General features: G+C 45.6%; 1 protein-coding gene across 2 annotated transcripts in view; it reads left to right on the top strand.

The window, feature by feature from the left end:
* The window catches only part of BFSP1 (beaded filament structural protein 1), a 59,524-nt gene that overhangs the window by 6,851 nt on the left and 32,172 nt on the right, over positions 1–20,501 (top strand). The window contains exons 1-2 of one of the 2 annotated variants that reach the window (XM_049651165.1): positions 8,929–9,584; positions 16,530–16,590. In XM_049651165.1, coding sequence (XP_049507122.1) covers positions 9,211–9,584; positions 16,530–16,590 — 435 coding nt within the window. In that variant the 5' untranslated portion in view covers positions 8,929–9,210. Of the gene's footprint in view, positions 1–8,928; positions 9,585–16,529; positions 16,591–20,501 lie in introns of those variants that run through there. The other variant, XM_049651166.1, reaches the window with a different exon arrangement.

Genomic DNA, 20,501 nt, shown 5'->3' with positions numbered 1-20,501 from the left:
CTATAAAAATGATATACCAGATGTATGCTTCAATCTGTGAATGTATATTTCTATCAGAAATGCCTTCGTGGATATGTATGCCTAATTCCTTCGTATCCGTTTCCTAAGTAGTACAAACCAGGGGCTCGCACATCCTCCTTTTAGGGCAAAATGGGCATGCCGGTTGGCCAGCTGTGACTCCATGATACATCAAACCACTTGACAATCTATTCCCAGAAGAAAAGGAGCTGTGGTTCAGATGTAGGCTGACCCAGCTTAAGAGTGGTGGTGGGTCTGTTTAATGATATCTTAAAGAGAAGTACAGAGCAGAAATATGAATAGCGTGGCTAGCTTTAAATCCACAAGAAATTATAACTGTGAAAGAGCCTTCTCCAAACTTGGTCCTGAGGATGGCGCCTGCTGGGACAATGACTCATTTCTGCATCCCTGAAGTCATGGGTATGGTCACTTTTCATGCATGACCAGAATGATGATGAATGAGCAGGTGTAGCAATGTCTAAGACATTCCGAGGTAGTGCCCCATTGTCTGGTGTTCAGGGAAGGTAAGTCCACATATATTTCAAAAGCCCTTCATTATTAGTGGTGTTAAACTCCCACCATAATCATCAGTGAAACCCTGGCTGCTGAGACCATGATACCATCTCATAAATCAAAGGAGCAAGGAGCATTTTTGTATTTTCTTGCGGTTACTAAGAAATATCTATTCTCAGCACAATTTTCCCAGAGGTGTTTGGGATTTGGGGAGGGGAGTGATTTTTCTTTTGTTATAATTTCAAATTTATAGAAACGTTGCATATGCCCTTTACCCAAACCTACCAATTATTTACATTTTTCTCCATTTGCTTTTTTATTCTCTGTATTTATTTTTATACGTGTGTATTGTATATGCATGTATATTACTTATTTTCTGACCAAATGAGGGTAAATTGGACACTGTGACTCATTATTCTTTAAACTAGCATGTATTTCCTAAGAACAAGGTCATTTTCTCACATGCCATAGTACAATTACCAAAAGCAGCCATTTAAAAAAAATTTTTTTTTTTAACGTTATTTATTTTTGAGACGGGGAGAGACAGAGCATGAACAGGGGAGGGTCAGAGAGAGGGAGACACAGAATCTGAAACAGGCTCCATGCTCTGAGCTGCCAGCACAGAGCCCGAAGCGGGGCTCGAACTCACGGACTGCGAGATCATGACCCGAGCCGAAGTCGGCTGCTTAACCGACTGAGTCACCCAGGCACCCCAAAAGCAGCCATTTTAACACCTTTAATAATATTATTATTATTATTTGAATGTTTATTTATTTTTGAGAGAGAAAGAGAGTACGAGCAGGGGAGGGGCAGAGAGAGAGACAGGGAGACACAGAATCTGAAGCAGGCTCTGACTCTGTGCTGACCAGAGCCCAGTGTGCGGCTCGAACCCACCAACGATGGTGAGATCATGACCTGAGCCGAAATTGGACGCTTAATGGACTGAGCCACCCAGGTGCCCCAACACTTGTAATATTATTATCTAATTTGTATTCCTTATCCAAATTTCACTGATCATCACAATAATAATCCTTTATAGCTTCTTTTTCTTAGTCTAAAATCCTATTCAGTATCATGCGTTGCATTTAGTTGTCATGCCTTGTCCTGGTGCCCATCAGTCGAAAAGCCCAAGGAACATATCTGTCATCCAACAAATTTGGGTTTGTTGATTCTTACTTCAGTTTCTGTACCAGACCCTGAGAAAAGCTGGTTGGTGCTCAGTGCCCTCCTGGCTTTGATAGTGTTTGAATCTGCGGCTTTACTTTCCCGGAAGTCTTCGTGTGTGTGCAGCTGGAGATTGAGCCTTGCTTGTGATGTTTCCCCATCTGTTATTACTCTTCATGCGGACTTATCACTTACAGGGTAGCTAAGCATACTATAAAGGCTGGGGCCTGATGGGGAGGCCACCCTAAGAGAGCAGGGGCTGGGGAGCCAGGGGTCTGCCCTTTCCCTCGGGTTTGCTGGTCACCCTACTGGAAATGAACCTTTCCAGGATGGCTTGTCTTTGGGGTCGATCCAGTTTTGTGGAAAGGCTTCAGGCTGTTCATCTGCACATCCTTCTGTCCCCTTTGCAATCAGCAATCGCTCTCTGGGCGACCAGGAGGCAGGGTGTTCACTCTGAGGGCGGAGTGGCCCTCTTGTGGCAGACATTTATATATCCTGGGAAATGGATGGCCCATAAAAGAAGAGCAAGCAGAAGAATCAGAATGTTAGAGCAGTATATTGGTTTGCTTGGGCTGCCATAACAAAGAAGCACAGACTGGGTGGCCTCAACAGCAGAGATTCACTTTTTCTTTTTATAGCTGTGGAGTCTTGAAGTCTGAGACTGAGGTATCGGCAGAGTTGGTTTCTCCTTGGCTGCAGATGGCCACCTTCTCCCTGTATCCTCACATGGTCTTCTCTCTGTATGTATGTCTGTGTCCTCATCTACTCTTCTTATAAGGACACCAGTCACACTGGATTAGGGCCCACTCATATGACCTCATTTTACCTTAATTACCTCTTTAAAGGCCCTATCTCCAAATATGGTTTCATTCTGAGGCCCTGGGGGTTAGGACTAAAATGTGGTTTATTTATTTTTATTCTTTATTAATTTTTTTAATGTTTATTATTTATTTTGGGGGGGGGCAGGGATAGAGAGCGAGGGAGACACAGGATCCAAAGCAGTCTCCAGGCTCTGAGCTGTCAGCACAGAGTCCAACGTGGGGCTCAAAGCCATGAACCGTGAGATAGTGACCTGAGCCAAAGTCAGATGCTCAACTGACTGAGCCACCCCAGTGCCCCTAAAACGTGAATTTTAGAGGACACAATTTGGCCCCTAACAAGCAGAAAGGAGATCTTAGAGATTGTTTTGCTCAAATCCATCATTTTAGAAAACAGATTAACTGAATTGTTCAAGACCACACAACTAGAAAACAGCAGAGACTTGGCATTTACATGAATGTTCTATACTACTCTTTGTGTCTGGAAAAAGCCCACAGCAAACTCAGGATGTATGTAAACTGAAAGAGAAAGCTCAAAGTTGTAGAATATGAAGTTGACTAAAAGGCAAACATCTATGCCTATTTTACTCAGGCTTTTAAAATAGTTGTTCAGTTCTTTAATTAAGAATGCTAATTAAAATTTTTAAGAAGCGCCATATATGCAATTAACTTTAAATGACAATAAGATGTGATGAATATAAAACCTGGTATATGACACGAGTATCCAATTATGTACATATATGTGTTCTTAGATGACTGTCATCACCATGCATCTGGTATTTTGTTTTTCTGCTCCCCTTCATGTTTGTTATAAACATTCTCACTTATATCATCATGTCTTCCACATGCTTATAATGGTTATAGACCATTTTCTCCTGTTGTTACTACACAGTTGGCTAAACCATCTTCCTCTCTGTCCTTCTCTCTCTCTCTTTGCTGTTACGCACATTTATATGGCTATAAGGTAAAGGAAATGATGTTTATTAAATGCCTACACTGCAAAATGCTTAACATAGAAGAGGATCAGGATTTCCACAAATGGTTTTGAAAGTAATTTCCAACTTTCTTTGAGAAATTGCGATTATACAATACCCATATATCCTTTACCAAGACTGACCTATTGTCACTATTTTGCCTCATCTCCTTTCTCTCTCTTTCTCCATACATTTTTATGTTTATGTCTATGTTTATATTTACACATGTCATGCTTTTAGAACTTATTTTATTTTATTTTATTTTGTTTTTCAGAATTTTTTCAGAGTAAGTTGCATACATCATGTGTTTCACCCCTAGATGGCTAAGAATATATTTTCTAAGAATAAAGATATCATTTTACTTAACTGTGCTATAGTCAGAAAGAAACTTCAGTGAATTCAACATTGACACAATTCTTTTACCTAATTGAGTGTCCATAGTCTAATTTTGTCAAGGGATCTAGCGATGACCTTTATAGCACTTTCTTCTCTTCCAAACGTAGGATGGGGTCTAGGAACAGTATTGCATGTAGATGCTGTGATTCCTTAGTTTCCTTTCATCTGGAACATTTCTCTAGTCTCTCTTTTTCTTTTCTGGTATTTACATTTTGGAAGAATATCATCCCCTTCTATTTTTATTAATAGAATGTTTCTTATTTTGGGTTTGCGTGGATGTTTCCTTATGATTAGATTCAGGCTAGACATTCAGGTCACGTGGGCCAGAATAAGAGAGGCAGCATTCCCAGACAAACTAAGAAACTCTTGAGAATAAAAGAGGGTGCTATCTATACTTGTGCCGAGATAGATGCGTAAACGTGGATCATCTCAGGTAAACTGAAATGTATGACGAGCCTCTTCATGTAAGTGATTATTCCCATTGCCCGGTGTCCATACTGGAACCTGATTGGCTAGGTCACTTGCTAAGGTGATGGGGTCAAAAGCTAACCTCAGCTACTTTGGCTGCCTGTGGCAGACCAGAAATGCCCTGTGATCAGCCCTTGGGCCCTGGGAGTGGTGGGTAAATCTCCAGCTCTTTCACCCTTGGGTGGGGTGGCTCTGAGGTGCCTGTACCGAGCTATCTCCCAGAGTTTCCAGTGCGACTGACCCCCATTGCCTGCCGCAGCGTGGTGACTGGCTTGTTATCACAAACCGTGTTTGGCCTTCCTTGTCTCCCTCCTGCCTCCCTGCAGGCCCTTCCTGGGATTACCTTCTAGATAAACTACTTGCACTTTAACTCTTGTTTCAGGGTTTGCTTCGGGGGAGCCCAAACTAAAATGACCAGGAGAGGGGGATTAGCTGTCGATTAGTGCTCATTGTCATACTTTATGGCCAGTTAAAAAACAGGATTCAAGAACAAGTCACAAAGTCACAAACCACCCAGAGGTCCCACAGAAGAAGCTAACTACACCAGCTTAGTTTCTTTCCTCCTGTGAGAGGAAAACCCAACTAATTATAGTAACATTCCGATAGGAAATATTTACACTTTTACACTCCGCATCAACAGAGTAGAGCAGGATATCATGATAATACCATTGCCCCGGTACAGGACAGGGCAAAGTATACAAATCTAGGGAATCTATCCTTTTAGGGAAAAATACTAATTTTCAAAAACAAAAATCTAGGTGAGAAAGAGAGATTTAAAAATCCTATGCTGTCACAAGTAAAACTTCATTATAAAATGGGTCTTAGTCTGATGATCAACAGCTTGGGTTACGTTGGACTGTACAAACGTGTTTCGTGTTCAAACCAAAAGCCAGTCAGTCCATATTCCAAATTCAGTATCTGGTGATTTTTTTTTCTCCGAAGTCACTCAGTTTCCCCAGAGAATTTTCTCCTGCCCCAGGGAAATACATGCCAGGTGACCAGCATCCTAGAAGAGAAGCGAAGTGGTAAATGGAGAGATGGAGATTGTACAGCTCATCTTTCGTGAGGCATCCACTGTCTTAATTCCTTTGTTCCAGTATGGTCTTATCCTGTCCTTAGCTGTGTTTCAACTAGGTGACTTTCAACTCAAGACCTCTCCCGTTCAGTTTCACTCAGCTTTGCCAGGCTGCGCAGGAATGGGGTAGGCGATCTGAAATTCTAACTGCTTCTTGGGCCCTGGGCTAACCCTATGGCTTTTCAGCTCTACCCTTCACCCCCACCTTCTGTCGTATCTGGTACATCCAGTTACTTTTTTTTTTTTTTTAATATTTTTAATGTTTGTTTATTTTTGAAAGAGAGAGAGATAGAGTGCGAGTTGGGGGAGGGACAGAGAGAGAGAGGGAGACACAGGATCTGAAGCAGAATCCAAGCTCTGAGCTGTCTGCACAAGAGCCTGACGTGGGGCTGGAACTCACCAGCTGTGAGATCATGACCTGAGCTGAAGTTGAATGCTTAACCAACTGAGTCATCCAAGCGCCCCTGGTACATCCAATTCGTAAGCTTTTCTGAGACTCCTCTAGGTGAACCATCTTGTTTTCCTTTCCCAGTGCCCTCTGCCCCATGTAGGTGTCAGCTTGCTTCACTCCATTAAGTCAGTTGCCACTAATCTCTCTGTTCAGCCCTCTGAAAATTTGTTGGTATATCTTGTCCACTGTGATCTTTTCTTCCTTATTTTTGTGGAGTTTTCATCTAAAAATAAATTCTTTGCTGCCATTTTTGGTAGGGCTTGGGAGAAGTTGTGGAGATGATGCCTGCATTCAAGCCACCGCAGCTGATGGGAAGCCCAGCCCTTCCTTCGAACTTTCCTTTTTTGGGACCCTTCTTGCCAAGCTCTCCTCAGTTCAGGCTCACCACGCCCAGGAAGCACATGGCTCCCTTTACTGCACCTTACTCCAGTTGTTCTCACACCTTGTTTATGCTGTTCTGCCTGAAATTCTAACTTCTCTTTAACTTTCTGCTTTAGGTACAACCACATTTTGGGAAGATCTCTATTTTAGAACTTATTCCAGATTTCCTTGTGTCTTGAATTAGTTGAGTAGGAATTTGTCTCCCTGCACTTTGAGGGTAGGGGGGGACTTGACCTTGTTCAATATTTCTCTTCCTGAGACACGCTTTATGAGTAAATATTTTCTAAGTGTTTATTCCACTGTATTAAATTGAAATAATATTTTTTCCCTTTGTTATGTTTCTGGGATATCTATTTTTTCTTTCAAATGGGATTACTGTGTGTGGTTGATGGAGTTTCTGGTCCCAGTTCTTCACTGCAGTGTGACAGTTACACACCCGCACCCTTGCCATGGCCCTGGGGGTGGGTGGTGCCTCTTCCCTGCCTCTCGACTTTGGCTGTGGCCACCTGGTTTGCTTTGATGAAAGGGGTGTTAATGGACAGGATGCAAACAAAGGCTTGGAAAGAGATTGTGTGGCTGGGCTTCTTTTCGTCCTCTTGTCATCACTAGTTCTAGGAGGAAGAGAGACATTTGGAGCACAGCTCCCCTAGCAGATTGAAAGATCTGCAGCTCGAAGGAGAGCTATCCAGCTGACCTGCCGATCTGGGAGTGCGGCGCTAAATATTTCTTCTTGTGTGCCACTTAGTTTTGGGGTCAGTTTGTTCTGTAGCAATATTTAACTAATACCTGATGTCAGAAGGAACAAGTGCTTTTATATCCTTTCTTTGTTCTGTGCTGGTTTTGCTCTCTAGGAAGCCGGAAACCAATTTACCATGCCATCAGCATGATACATGTGTATCTACCAAAAATACTCATGTGGCTCTCCTTGATTTGATCATAACATCTATTTTTAAATGCCTTAAGAAAAGAAAATAGAACAATAACAGCACCACCACCACAACTCTGGACCTTATCTTAGAGTCACTTTCAACTGAATTCATTCCATTATCTTACAGTCTTTTTGGAGAAATAATAAAACCCATTAAAGATCTGTGTCCTTTTCTCGAACTTTGGTAACTATAACTTTAATTTGTAATATAATTATGTAATTATGTGCAATCCATATAGTTGTTAATTATATGGCACTGCTAAGCTGAATCCTTTTTTTTTTTTTTTTTAATTTTTTTTTCAATGTTTTTTATTTATTTTTGGGACAGAGAGAGACAGAGCATGAACGGGGGAGGGGCAGAGAGAAAGGGAGACACAGAATCGGAAACAGGCTCCAGGCTCCGAGCCATCAGCCCAGAGCCTGACGCGGGGCTCGAACTCACGGACCTCGAGATCGTGACCTGGCTGAAGTCGGACGCTTAACCGACTGCGCCACCCAGGCGCCCCAAAGCTGAATCCTTTTTTAAGGAAAACAACCTTTTTGATAATGATTTTTAAATCAGAGACTTGGGGCACCTGGGAGGCTGGCTCGGTTTCGGTTAAATGCTCAGCTCTTGATTTTGGCTCAGGTCATGATCTCACTTTTTTTGAGTTCAAGCCCGGCATCTGGCTTTGTGCTGTTAGGGTAGAGCCTGAATGGGATTGTCTCCCTCGCCCTCTTCCCTCCCCTGCTTGCTCTCTATCTCGCTCTCTCTCAAAGTAAATAAAAATAAACTTAAAAAAAAAAATAAATTGGAGGGCACCTGGGTGGCTCAGTGGGTTAGGCAACTGACTTCTGCTAAAGTCATGATCTCACCATTCCTAAGTTTGAGTCCTCCAGCCCTACTTCCGGTGAACACGAGCCCCCATTTGGTTAAAAAAACACACAAGCCCCACTTCAGGGGAGCCCTGCTTCTCTCTCTCTCCCTCTCTCTTTCTGCCCCTCACTCACTGTGCCCCCCCCCCCCTCAAAAAATAAAAAAATAAATTGGAGACATGACAAAATAGTCATATGTTGGATCATTCTCATCAAATGCTATTAGTTTCCTTCAACACCCACAATTTACTTTTAAATTTGTTAAAGCCCAGCTTTGTTGTTTCCACAATACAAATTAAAATTAAACATAGTGGCAAAAAATTCTTTTATATTCTCGAATTGAGAGTTGGCCAATTTACTAAATCTTTCAGGCTGTGAGGGTTTTTTTCTTTAGTGTAAAGAATCAGTTATGCCAATATCCTGATGGAACTCGACTTGCTTCTTGCTTCTACTCCGGAAAGGATGGCGGAATCCACGGGAGCAAGGGTAACATTACAATGATAACCGTGCATTTGCTTCTTAAGTTGTTGTACAAAGAATGTTTTCCTAACGCAGATGCATAGGTATTAGTAAAACTTACTTGCCGCACACATCACAATTTTATGAGATGGCCATTTATTTTGCATCCGTGGTTAAGAACCCCTAACGTAAGGAGGATTCCTAAATGTCATGTTGTAATTATGCAAAAGAATTGCTGAAGTGATCGGAAAAAAAAAATGGCATTGTTGAAAAGGCCTGTAATTGAGAGCTTGTCCGAAAAAGAGGAGACAAAGCGAGGGTCCCTGGGCTTTTGAGCTAGTCCAAGTTTAACAAGCTCCCTTGGGCTTCCTTCACAATTCCCAGAGGAAGCAGTCCTGCCTCTCTTGTCCTCCTGACCCCCCATTCAATCATAAAGCGACAGGCTTTAACAATCCCAGAACAAAAACCTCATTGCCCAATTTAACCTTCCAACCCTCAGAGCTGCATGGTCCGCTAATCCGGCGCACAAAAGCAGGCCTGCTGCTCTTTTATTCTTCTGGGGGCTGGGCGCCGTGTTGAGCTCGACAGCTGATCGGCTCTGGAACGTCCCAGCAGCGTGCCTGGGCCCCCCCGATGTTTATTTAGCGGCCCGCCGCCCCGGCGCACGGCCTCCACGAGCCGGTTCGCGCGCGCTCGCCCGCACCGGAGCCATGTACCGGCGCAGCTACGTCTTCCAGACCCGCAAGGAGCAGTACGAGCGCGCCGAGGAGGCGCCGCGCGCCGCCGAGCCCGATAGCCTGGCGGAGGGCCGGACGGCGGCGCCCAGCCTGGCCGCGCTGCAGGGGCTCGGCGAGCGCGTGGCCGCTCACGTCCAGCGGGCCCGCGCGCTCGAGCAGCGCCACGCTGTCCTCCGGCGGCAGCTGGACGCCTTCCAGCGCCTGGGCGAGCTGGCCGGCCCCGAGGACGCCCTCGCCCGCCACGTCGAGGGCAACCTCCAGCGCGCCCGGGACCTGGCGGCCGAGCGCACGCGGCTGGAGCGCCAGGGTGCGGAGGCGCAGCGCGTGCTAGACGAGTTCCGCTGCAAGTAAGCGGCGGGCCCGGAAGGAGGGGGGGTGGGGTGAGCGGAGGCAGGGTAGGGGCGGTCGCCTGGCGACCCAGGACTTCCACCCCGCAGAGGGCGTGCGCACCACCGCGCCTCTCACCCACCTAGGACCCGCTTCCATTCCGATGGCACTTCACGGTTTGCACGAAACGGCATCATTTGCTTGTAATGTGCTTTAAAATGTAGCTATAATTTACATGCAGTAAAACGCACAGGTTTTGGGGCGCTTGGCAGGCTCAGCCGGTAGAGCCAGCGACTCTTGATCTGGGGGTTGTAAATTTGAGCCCCACGTTGGGCGTAGAGATTACTTAAAAATAAAATCTTTAAAAAATGCACAGGTTTTAAGTGCATAGTTCAATGAGTTTTGATGATGTGTGTACCCATGTAACTACAGAAACAAGCAGGGAACTTTGACCACCCCAGAAAGTTCCCTCCTGTCCTTTCCCGGTCAGTCTGTACCTCTCCCCCACAAAAAAGCGGGAGGCGCCCAGTGTTCTGATTTCTGTCACCGTAGGTTAATTTTGCGTGTTCTGGAATTTCACAAAAATGGAATCTTACAGATTCGTGCTTGTATGTCTGGCTCCTTTTGTTTTTGAGATATATTCATGTTATTTGATCCTCACAGCCGTATCCTGTAATACATGGTACTGCACCTGTTTTGCAGATGAGGAGACTGAGGCTTAGACAATGTCAAGATTTAGGGCAAGGTCACTCACCTAGTGAGTCCCAGCAGCGGCACAGAATTCAGGGCCTCGGCGTGCTGAGTCTAATCATCTTTACCGCATCATAGTTGATACCCGGAAATTATTTCAATGTGTGTCCTCTAGAATCTTGCTGCTCAAATTGTGATCTGTGGATGAGCAGCATTGCCATCATCTGGGAGCTGGTTAGAAGTGGAGTTAAGCTTGAAGCTTCAGGAGCCCTGGTCTAGGGCATGTCCCCCTTTCCCACAGAATGAATAAGATGATAAGATCGCCTGAAGAGTTGGGGCATGCGGACCTGGGTGGCTTAGTGGGTTTAGCCTGACTCTTGATTTCGGCTCAGGTCATGATGTGAGTTCCAGCCCCACATGGGGCCCTGCGCTGACTGCACAGAGTCTGCTTGGGATTCTCTGTCTCCCTCTCTCTCTGCCCCTCCCCCACTTGTGTTCTCTCTCTCTCTCTCTCTCTCTCTCTCAAAATAAATAAAACTTAAAAAAAAAAAAAGAATTGGGGCACCTGGGTGGCTCAGTCAGTTGAGCGACCTACTTCGGTTCAGATCATGATCTCACAGTTCATGAATTCAAGCCCCACATCGGGCTCGCTGCTGTCAGTGGAGATCCTGCTTCAGATCCTCTGTCCCTCTTTCTCTGCCCCTCCCGCGCTTGCATGCTGTCAAAAATAAATAAATAAATAAATAAATAAATAAATAAATAAATGGCATTTAAAAAAAAGATCACCTAAAGAACTATTAAAAAGAAAAAAGGATACTCAGCAATTTGTCCCCATCCTCCAAGGCTATAAATACAGGAACCTGTATTTACTCTGCAGGGACCACTTCAAGGAATTTATTTATTTATTTATTTATTTATTTAATTTTTAAAAATTTATATCCAAGTTAGTTAGCATATAGTGCAACAATGATTTCAGGAGTAGATTCCTTAGTGCCGCTTACCCATTTAGCCCATCCCCACTCCCACAACCCCTCCAGTAACCCTCAGTTTGTTCTCCATATTTATGAGTCTCTTCTGTTTTGTCCCCCTCCCTGCTTTTATATTATTTTTGTTTCCCTTCCCTTGTGTTCATCTGTTTTGTCTCTTAAAGTCCTCATATGAGTGAAGTCATATGATTTTTGTCTTTCTCTGACTAATTTCATGTAGCATAATACCCTCCAGTTCCATCCACATAGTTGCAAATGGCAAGATTTCATTCTTTTTCAGTGCCGAGTAATACTCCATTGTATATATATACCACATCTTCTTTATCCATTCATCGATCGATGGACATTTGGGCTCTTTCCATACTTTGGCTATTGTTGATAGTGCTGCTATAAACATGGGGGTGCATGTGTCCCTTCGAAACAGCACAGCTGTATCCCATGGATAAATGCCTAGTAGTGCAATCGCTGGGTCGTAGGGTAGTTCTAATTTTAGTTTTTTGAGGAACCTCCATACTGTTTTCCAGAGTGGCTGCACCAGCTTGCATTCCCAAGGAATTTATTTTTTGATGATCCGGCTGGTGTAAAATACATGCCAACGTGGCGGTGTGATCTGCATTAGCAAAAGCCTGGAATGAACCTAAATGCCTATTCATAGGAGATCAGATTGTGCTTCATATATGCAATGAGATGCTACCCAATTGTAAAACAAGAGAATAGCATGTTACTATCCTTTACTTTAAAAAAAAAAAGGGGAGAAGAGTAGAATTTTTTGCTTGCATTAGGAAAAAGGGGACACAGACACATGCAAAACCCCAATGGCACTGATTACCTGTGGAGGATAGGGGAGTAGGAGCTGGGCAATGGGAGAGATAGGAAGGGAGACTTTTAATGGAACAGCTTTTTAGGTAATTAAAAAAAATTGTCTATTTTATGTAAGAGATTTATCTATTTTAAAATTACATAAATTAATTTAAATATACAGATGTCCAGGCCCCACCCTGGACCTCAGATGGGGCCCAGGAATTTTAAGTTTTATGAGCTCCACTGATGAACAGCCAGGTTTGGGGGCCCCTGGTCTAGGGTAGTCAGAGCGTCTTGTCCAAACGTGCTCTATGTTTGAGTTCCACGTTCTTTAAAAGAATTTTTTTTTAATATTTATTTTTGAGAGAGAGATAGAACACAAGTGGGGGAGGGGCAGAGAGCTTGGGAGACACAGAATCCAAAGCAGGCTCCAGGCTCTGAGCTGTCAGCACAGAGCCCAATGCCAGGCTGGAACTCACCAACTGTGAGATCATGACCTGAGCCGAAGTCAGACGCTTAAGTGACTGACCCACCCAGGTGCCCCTGAGTTCCACATGCTTAATCTGAATCTTGGGCAGGTTATTCAACAGTGTGTACTGAACATATTAATCAGTCAGACTCATTGATTTCATTCCTATCAGCCCTGTTTCTGGGTATGATCCCTAAAAACAGATTTGGAGCCGGAAGAAAGGATCTGGAAATCCACCTGTTACAGCCCTTCATGGGAAAACTGTGGGTGGCAGGACTTGAACTCGGGTTTTTGTACCTTATGCTTTCTAGAACACAGGGTCTTGAAGAGAAGTCATTCTTGGATTCCTGGGGAGTGAGGTCCAGAGATAGGACTCATTCAAATGAAGCTCATGTTTTCTAAAGCAAAGGGAAATGTACACTGGTTCAGACACCCAGGGCAGCTCCACAGGCCAACAGGAAACCCTGGATCCCCAAATGGTCTTTGCTTAGTTATTAGGCCCCAGTCTACTGAGATTTGGCTGGGTGCACAGGACTCCTTTGAGCCCTCATTGAAGGAACGGCCATGTTGAATTTTCCTGATCTTTTGGTGATTTTACTTGGTTCTGAGTTGTATGTTTGTCGTGGAGCTGTCCCTTCAGACTCTGTGATTTATTTAATAATTTCCATTCATTTATTCCCTCCCATTGCCCCCTTGCAGATACTTTAATATTCCAACTAAAGTCTTGGGATTTGAAAATTGTAATAAAAATCATACCCATACCCCTGCATGCAGGGGTATATACACACCAAATTTAGTTTTACATCCCAGAGGTGACTTATTGGTTAGCCAAAGCCAGGTGAAAATAATGCAGCCTTGGTAGGCATATTCTCTTCTAGGATAGTTGAATAATTTCAAAATCAGGTTTTCAGAACATCAAATGAAGACTAAATAAAACAGAATGAAATAAAAACAAGTAAAACTACCAAAATACATTAATGAATACCGTCAATTATCTAAATTGCTAAAAACCAAAAGTAATTATGTAAAACAATCAGGTAATTGAAGCCAATGCGTTTTTTCACTTTATGAATTCATTTGTATATTCGCTTATGTGGATATATATATGAATATATCATGATTTCTTTTTTAAACTTTTAAAAAAATTTTATTTATTTATTTTGAGAAAGAGAGAGAGAGAGAGAGAGAGAGAGCAAGCAGGAGGGGGAGAGAGAGAATCCCAAATAGGCTCTGCACCGTGAGTGCGGAGCCTCAAACTCACGAACTGTGAAATTATGACCTGAGCTGAAACCAAGAGTCAGACGCTTAACCGACTGCACCACCCAGGTGCCCCATATCATTTCTTATTATGAAGTCTTTATAATGAAATCACTTGCCTTTAATATCTAGACTTGTCTTTACAGCATGAAGATTACCCACGATAACACATTATTGCATTATTTATCAAACATGTTTTTAAGCTACAGAAATTCTTGGATGTTTCTAGCAGGAAAGAGCGATGAGAAAATTTGGATTTTTGTTAACAGTTTTTTTTTTTTTTTAATTTTTTTTTTCAACGTTTTTTATTTATTTTTGGGACAGAGAGAGACAGAGCATGAACGGGGGAGGGGCAGAGAGAGAGGGAGACACAGAATCGGAAACAGGCTCCAGGCTCCGAGCCATCAACCCAGAGCCTGACGCGGGGCTCGAACTCACGGACCTCGAGATCGTGACCTGGCTGAAGTCGGACGCTTAACCGACTGCGCCACCCAGGCGCCCCTGTTAACAGTTTTATTCGCGAAGCTAACTAGCCATTAAAACAGAATTTCTGGCTCCATTAGAGCCACACACAAAAGACACTGCTAACTGTGACATCCTGGCGGGAAATGTAAGACTTGTACAAATATGTTTTGCTTGCTGGTTATAGCTGAGCTTCTTAGGTGGCTTTAGAACTGGGAGTGTGTGCAGTGCACATATTCCTGATTGTTCTTTCCCGAGGTTGGGACTCGCCCTACAACAGCATGGTTTTCTAGAGGCCTCTTTCGGTACTTGACTTGAGCCCAGGGCATGCGTGTGCAGGGGCCCTGAAACCTATGCTTTGTGGGTTGGGCTGAGTGCTAATTAGGATTCGCTTCAACCACAAATGGTGTAAACTCCAAAGTGACATTGGCTTATCCAGGATGGAAATTTGTTTCTGTCTTGTGGAAGGTCTGGCCTAGCAATTCAGCATGCCACTCTGCAGTATTTGAGGCTCAGAAGGCTCTGCCTGGCCTTCTGCAGGGTGGAGGAAAGGATACAGAAGGGCACACCCACAGCATCTCTTATGGAAGATATTTGGAAGCTGCCACAGACTTATGCTTATATCCCATTGGTCAGGACTTAGTCACATGGCCACACCTAGCTGCAAGGAAGGCTGGGAAATGTAGTCTTCCCTCTAGGCAGCCTTGTGCCCCTACCCACATCAAGGGCTTTGACTCTTGGAAGAAGGCCATGATGGATACTAGGGGCAGCTTATAGGGAATGAGGGCGGAGTCATTTGGGAAGGAGCCTTCTCTTTTTCATAAGGGGATGAAAGTCCCCCTAGAGGGAAACTCTCAAAACAGAATGATTTCTGTGGTCTCTCTGCCTCTTGATCTCTATCATTTTCTTCAAGTCCAGGGAAGAATATGACTAGGAGGGAAAAATACACCTGTTCCTAGTATCTGTTGCTTTATCAGTTTTGTGTATGTTTAAATTTGGGAGGTTTCCCTGCTCTACCCAGGCAGCATGGTGTGGCTATCAGGGCATAGTTTTTGGTGTCAGATTCAAGTGTGAGTCCTGACCCCACCCCTCTTTTAGTTTGGGGTCTTCCAGAAGCCGAGCCTGATAAAGGGGTTTGAGGGCAAGTAGCTTATTTGGGAGGTGACCTCCAGGAGCACAGGTTGGGGAGTGAAGAAGTGAGGCGGGAAGGAAAGGCAGAAAACACTAAGTGCCCTCAGCAAGTTAACCTGGAGCGAACTTACCGGATGGAGAGACACTTCAGTTGTCCTAGCTGAGGGCAACGGGGCTGGCGTACTTATGTACCCACTCACCTTCTGTCAGAGGTCGAGGGCTGCCCCAGGGGCACTGACTCTGTAGCCTGTCCAGCCTGCCCTGCCCACTGGCCCAGAGCAGGCCTTGAGGTCACAGAGATGAGGGTGAAGTGCCCTGAGCATCTGCCCAAAGTTATAGGCCAGTTTCCCAGCCTCAGTTTTCTCATTTTCCCCCGGTGGTGGGAGGGTGGGGGGAGGGCAATGATAACTGCCCTCTTCCAGGGTTTTGTAAGGATTAAATGGCATAATCCAGAAAAACGGACACATGTATAGACACAATAGTACAGGCAACCCAAACAAGGTCAAGGTCAGGTTAGTGGTGTTTGTTGTAGGTCATGTAGGGTGGTCTCCCATTCTCTGTGTCACTGCTGTACTTGGGTTAGGAGTGTGTGGAGATACGATTCCCTTATCCTTGATGTGGCTGGGCAGGGGTAGGGGGGTGGTGGAGGGGTTGGGGGGGTGGAGGTTGGGCCTCCAGGCTGGGGGACTCCTGTTCACTTACCGCTCCCAGTTACCCCCATGCATGGTGGCCACAGCACCACTCTGTGAGTGCGCCATGCTGTGGAAAAGGTGAGGAAGCGACAGGCTCAGCGGTGCAGCATTAGCTACTATTTTAAACTTAAGGACCTCTCCTTTTTTAATTTTTTTTTTTAATGTTTATTTATTTTTGAGACAGAGAGAGACAGAGCATGAATGGGGGAGGGTCAGAGAGAGAGGGAGACACAGAATCTGAAACAGGCTCCAGGCTCTGAGCTGTCAGCACAGAGCCCGACGCGAGGCTCAAACTCACGGACCGCGAGATCATGACCTGAGCCGAAGTTGGACACCCAACCGACTGAGCCACCCAGGCGCCCCAGTTAAGGGCCTCTCCTTAAAGAGACAGCATATACTCTGTAACGCTGATTGTGTGGTCATTACATATGGAATCATGGAAGCTGCCCAACTTTTGCTTATGTGTCCAATTTGCAGGTATGAAAACGAGTGTGAATGTCAGCTGCTCCTAAAAGAAATGCTGGAACGGCTTAACAAGGTGAGCTGAGCACATCCGTGAGTCTGAGTAGGGACAGAATGGAACTAAATGGCTGAAATGACCATCGCGCATTCCTCTCTGTGTCTTTTTAGGATTTGCCTATTTCTTTTGCTGTCACTCTTTCTTGAGTTCACAATTGCTTTTTTTTTTTTTTTAATATTTATTTTTGAGAGATAGAGCACGAGCCGGGGTGGGGCGGGGGGCAGAGAGAGAGAAGGAGACACAGAATCCGAAGCAGGCTCCAGGCTCTGAGCTGTCAGCATAGAGCCCGACGCGGGGCTCGAACCCACAAACCGTGAAATCATGACCTGAGCTGAAGTCGGACGCCTAACCAACTGAGCCACCCAGGCGCCCCTTGAGTTCATAATTTCAACTAAATCTTTTTGTGAACTCACATACCCAAGACACATACTCCTTTCCCACCACACACAGTGTCTTGCCAGAGAATCCGAGACCTTTAAGCTTATGACAGCTAGGCTGTCAACACAAGGCAGCATCACAGCGACCAGCTGGGATTTTGCCATTTCGATGTACTGGTCCCAAACACCAAACTCAGGAAACTTGCTTTGGTTATTGGGATGCAAGGATAACTCTGTTCTGTTGGCTGAGAGTCTCTTCTACAGGGGAACTCTCAGAGAACAGAGGAAGAAATTTCCAAAGAAATTTCCATTTCCCTTCAAGCTCTCCCCTCTTGGAGCCTGGAGAGCAGCTATGTGGAGGGCACCAGGGATTCTCAGCTTCTTGCTGGGACCCTCCTGCAGAGTTGTGTGGGGTTGTTCTTTGCAGGGAGTTTCCTTCTTCAGATCCTCCGTCATCAACGTAACTGATTGGATTTTCTGCTCTAGCCAAGGGAACTTGACTACCAAATGGAATAATCCTGGATCTCAGAGGTTGGGCAAAACCAGGGATGGCAAATAACTGTAATTTCAGAGCTCAAATGTCTTGAGCTCATGGAGCTCTGTTCCGTTGAAGGGTGGCTTATTTCGGGCACATGGCCGCTTTCCCCCTTTCCCTTCCTTCCACACCCGTAATTCCTCATCAGAATTGCTGATAAAACACAGCACCTTTCCCTGCTGGGCCCAGATGTGTGGCCCTAAGATTCTTCTCCACCTGGAGCCCCAGGCAACCACTTCAGATAGTTGAGGTTAGCTCAGGATGTTTGCCAGTCCCTGGCTTTGCCCAGCCTCTGTTGTCCAGGATTAGTCTGCTAATCAGTGGGAGTTAGAACCACAACTAGGGAAACTGAATTTTTCTTTGTCTGTGTTATCTACCACGTGATGCTTCTGTGTCCTTCCCTTTGTGAGCATATAATGCATTGCCCAAACAAGGACACTGTGTTTTGAAAGGAGCTGCTGTCAATAGTTGCCAAGGCCAAGTGATAGAAACTGGAATAGTCTCAGGCCAGCCAACATGTGAACACTCCGGATATAAACACAAAGGCGGGGGTGGGAGTGTGCTTCAGGAGAGCCCTAAGTGCACAGGCTCAATGATTGGTCTTGTATTGGGTTGGGTTGCTATGGCCCCAAGTCTGTTGAAGGTGGGATTTGGGTGTTGTTAGCATCAGGCATCGCCCAGCTGTTCTGCTCATATTTGTAGCTCATCCCCATTCTTGTTTTTGGTGGTGATCCCGGGCTGCCAGATGGGGCTGCCATCTTGTCCACAGACCACTACCTTCAGGGACATAGGTGCCCGACACCCTTCACTTAGCTGCCAGTTCAGCCCCTCCCCAACCCACCACATTTTGCTTTGTGCGTATTTGTCCTCACTGCAAGCAGACCTCTCTCTGGACCTATTTCTGAGGTTGTCACTCATGCAGTGCCATCGTGTGCACTCTTCATAGAAGAGGGAGACAGAATGTAGTCCCTCTTTTTAGCTTTGGTGGAAAGTAACACCAAAGATTTATTTATTTATTTAAAAAAGTTTTTTTAAGCTTATTTATTTTGATCAAGAGAAAGAGAGCAAGTAGGGGAGGGGCAGAGAGAGAGAGAGAGAGAGAGAGAGAGAATCCCATGCAGGCTCTGCATCATCAGCGTGGAGCCCTACGTGAGGCTCGAACTCACTGTGAGACCATGACCTGAGCCAAAACCAAGAGTTGGGTGTTTAAGTGACTGAGCCCCCCCACGCGCCCCAGTAACACTGAATTTAAAAAGAAGCTCCAGCCTTCTGTTGTTTTTCTCTTGTTACAAAAGCAATAACGTATTCTCAGAAGAAAAACACGGCAGTGGAGATCATGAAAACTAAGGGAAAAGGCCTCCCCGCCATTTTGTCCCCCTGAAACCACAGCTGCAACACCTTTGTGTATATTGTGACAGGGAGTCTGGACAATTGAAGTATGGGTCCCATTGAAGTAAGGGTTACGAAAGTTCTGGGGAAAGATGCTACCAGCAGCTCGGGCCAGAGCCATCACAGGGCATCTGCGTGGCTCTTCCCTGGATCCAGGGAAAGACACTTGCGCCCAAAGTGAGCTGTGCAGGCCAAAACAGGAGAACAGCTTGATCACAGGACCCTTCTCGCCACTGTCGCGTATCTGTGAGACTTTGGGGGAACTGCTTCATCTCCCTGAGCCTCAGCTCCTTCATTTCCCAAGCAGGAGCAGTAAGAGTTGCCACCACCATGGAGCGGATGTCTGTCGACCCACACAGTAAGAATGAAGTGGCAGGATAGTGCATGTGACTTGCCTGTCGCGGTTATTATTGCAGAGCCCTTGATGTGATGGATGCCAGCTTAGTTTCCCCAGAGGGTGGGATTCATAGCCCTGGTGGTGTGCGGGGTGATTTTAGATGGTGCGTGGAGGAACCATTTTTTGGGAGCTCTGAATTTATTTTTATAGTTGCCTCTTCTCTACGGCAGGTGACATCAAAAAGTTCCTTTTTAAATGCATGCAAGTGAAAATAAGTCAGTTTGAAGAAAAATATGGAGTGACTAATAGTACAGGTGGTGCTCGGATGTAGCAGGAATCACGACACAGGGATTGGCCGCCTGGGCGCTAGCTTGGAGCCTCAGCATAGTTGTGTGGTTATTTATTTCACCCTCAGAAAAGACCCAGTCCAGACCCTTTGTTGCCAGCGAGGAGGCCCACCCTTGGTGAGATTCAGTGACTTAGGAGCCCCACAGCCCATCCTTGGCAGGCGTAGTCAGGAGCCAGGTGTAGTCAGGAGTCTTTTGTGTACGTGGCTCGTTCCCTGCCTCCGGTCCCTGACTCTCAGGAGACAGACACAAAGCCAGAGTCTCTGGGTAAAGATGGCTCCTTCACACTTGATGTTGGTGCTCCGTCCATATCCCCTGGGCCACCCCTGAGGTCACACAGACCTGCTGAGCATACTGGCAGCTTCCTGCGTGTCTCTGGCTGTGGGGATGTGCATGATCCGCTGGAGGCATAGGCTGGAAGTGAGGCAGTTAGCTCCCCAGGAGCAGCCCTGGGCCACTGAGGGGTGGGAGTGGGTGGATGTGTTCCCCAGCTGCCCCATCCCTTGTAGCAAGGGTTCACAGGTGAGTTCTGTTGAGTCTCTCCACGTGCCCCCAGCAGGACTGAGGTCTGGTTGTCCACGGCGGTAACCTACTCATTACACAGCGTTATTGCCTTTTGTTCCTTTCCCCGGATCACTTCCTCCCTTCCAGTGCTTCTTGGAATAAACAACATGTACCCAATCCTTGCCTCAGGGAAACTGAAGGGGCCGGCCAGGGGAAGGCTGGACCTTCTTGTTCTCTGTCCATTGAGATGGTCACATGAGAAGATGAAAATGCAAGAGTATATTCATGTCTTGTTGGCTGGTCCCATAAAGGATTTTGGTGGACAAATCTTGGAATGTCTGCACACATCAGATCAACATGGTTTTGACTGTCATCTTAGTCTCAGCACCCCTTTCCTTTGCTCTGGTCGAAGAGATTCATTCATCCCTAGGTGTGGCCAT

The sequence above is a fragment of the Panthera uncia genome (assembly GCF_023721935.1).
Source record: "Panthera uncia isolate 11264 chromosome A3 unlocalized genomic scaffold, Puncia_PCG_1.0 HiC_scaffold_11, whole genome shotgun sequence".
Lineage (NCBI taxonomy): Eukaryota > Metazoa > Chordata > Mammalia > Carnivora > Felidae > Panthera > Panthera uncia.
Note: the sequence above shows the minus strand (reverse complement) of the source record. Positions and strands in the feature narration are given on the sequence as shown.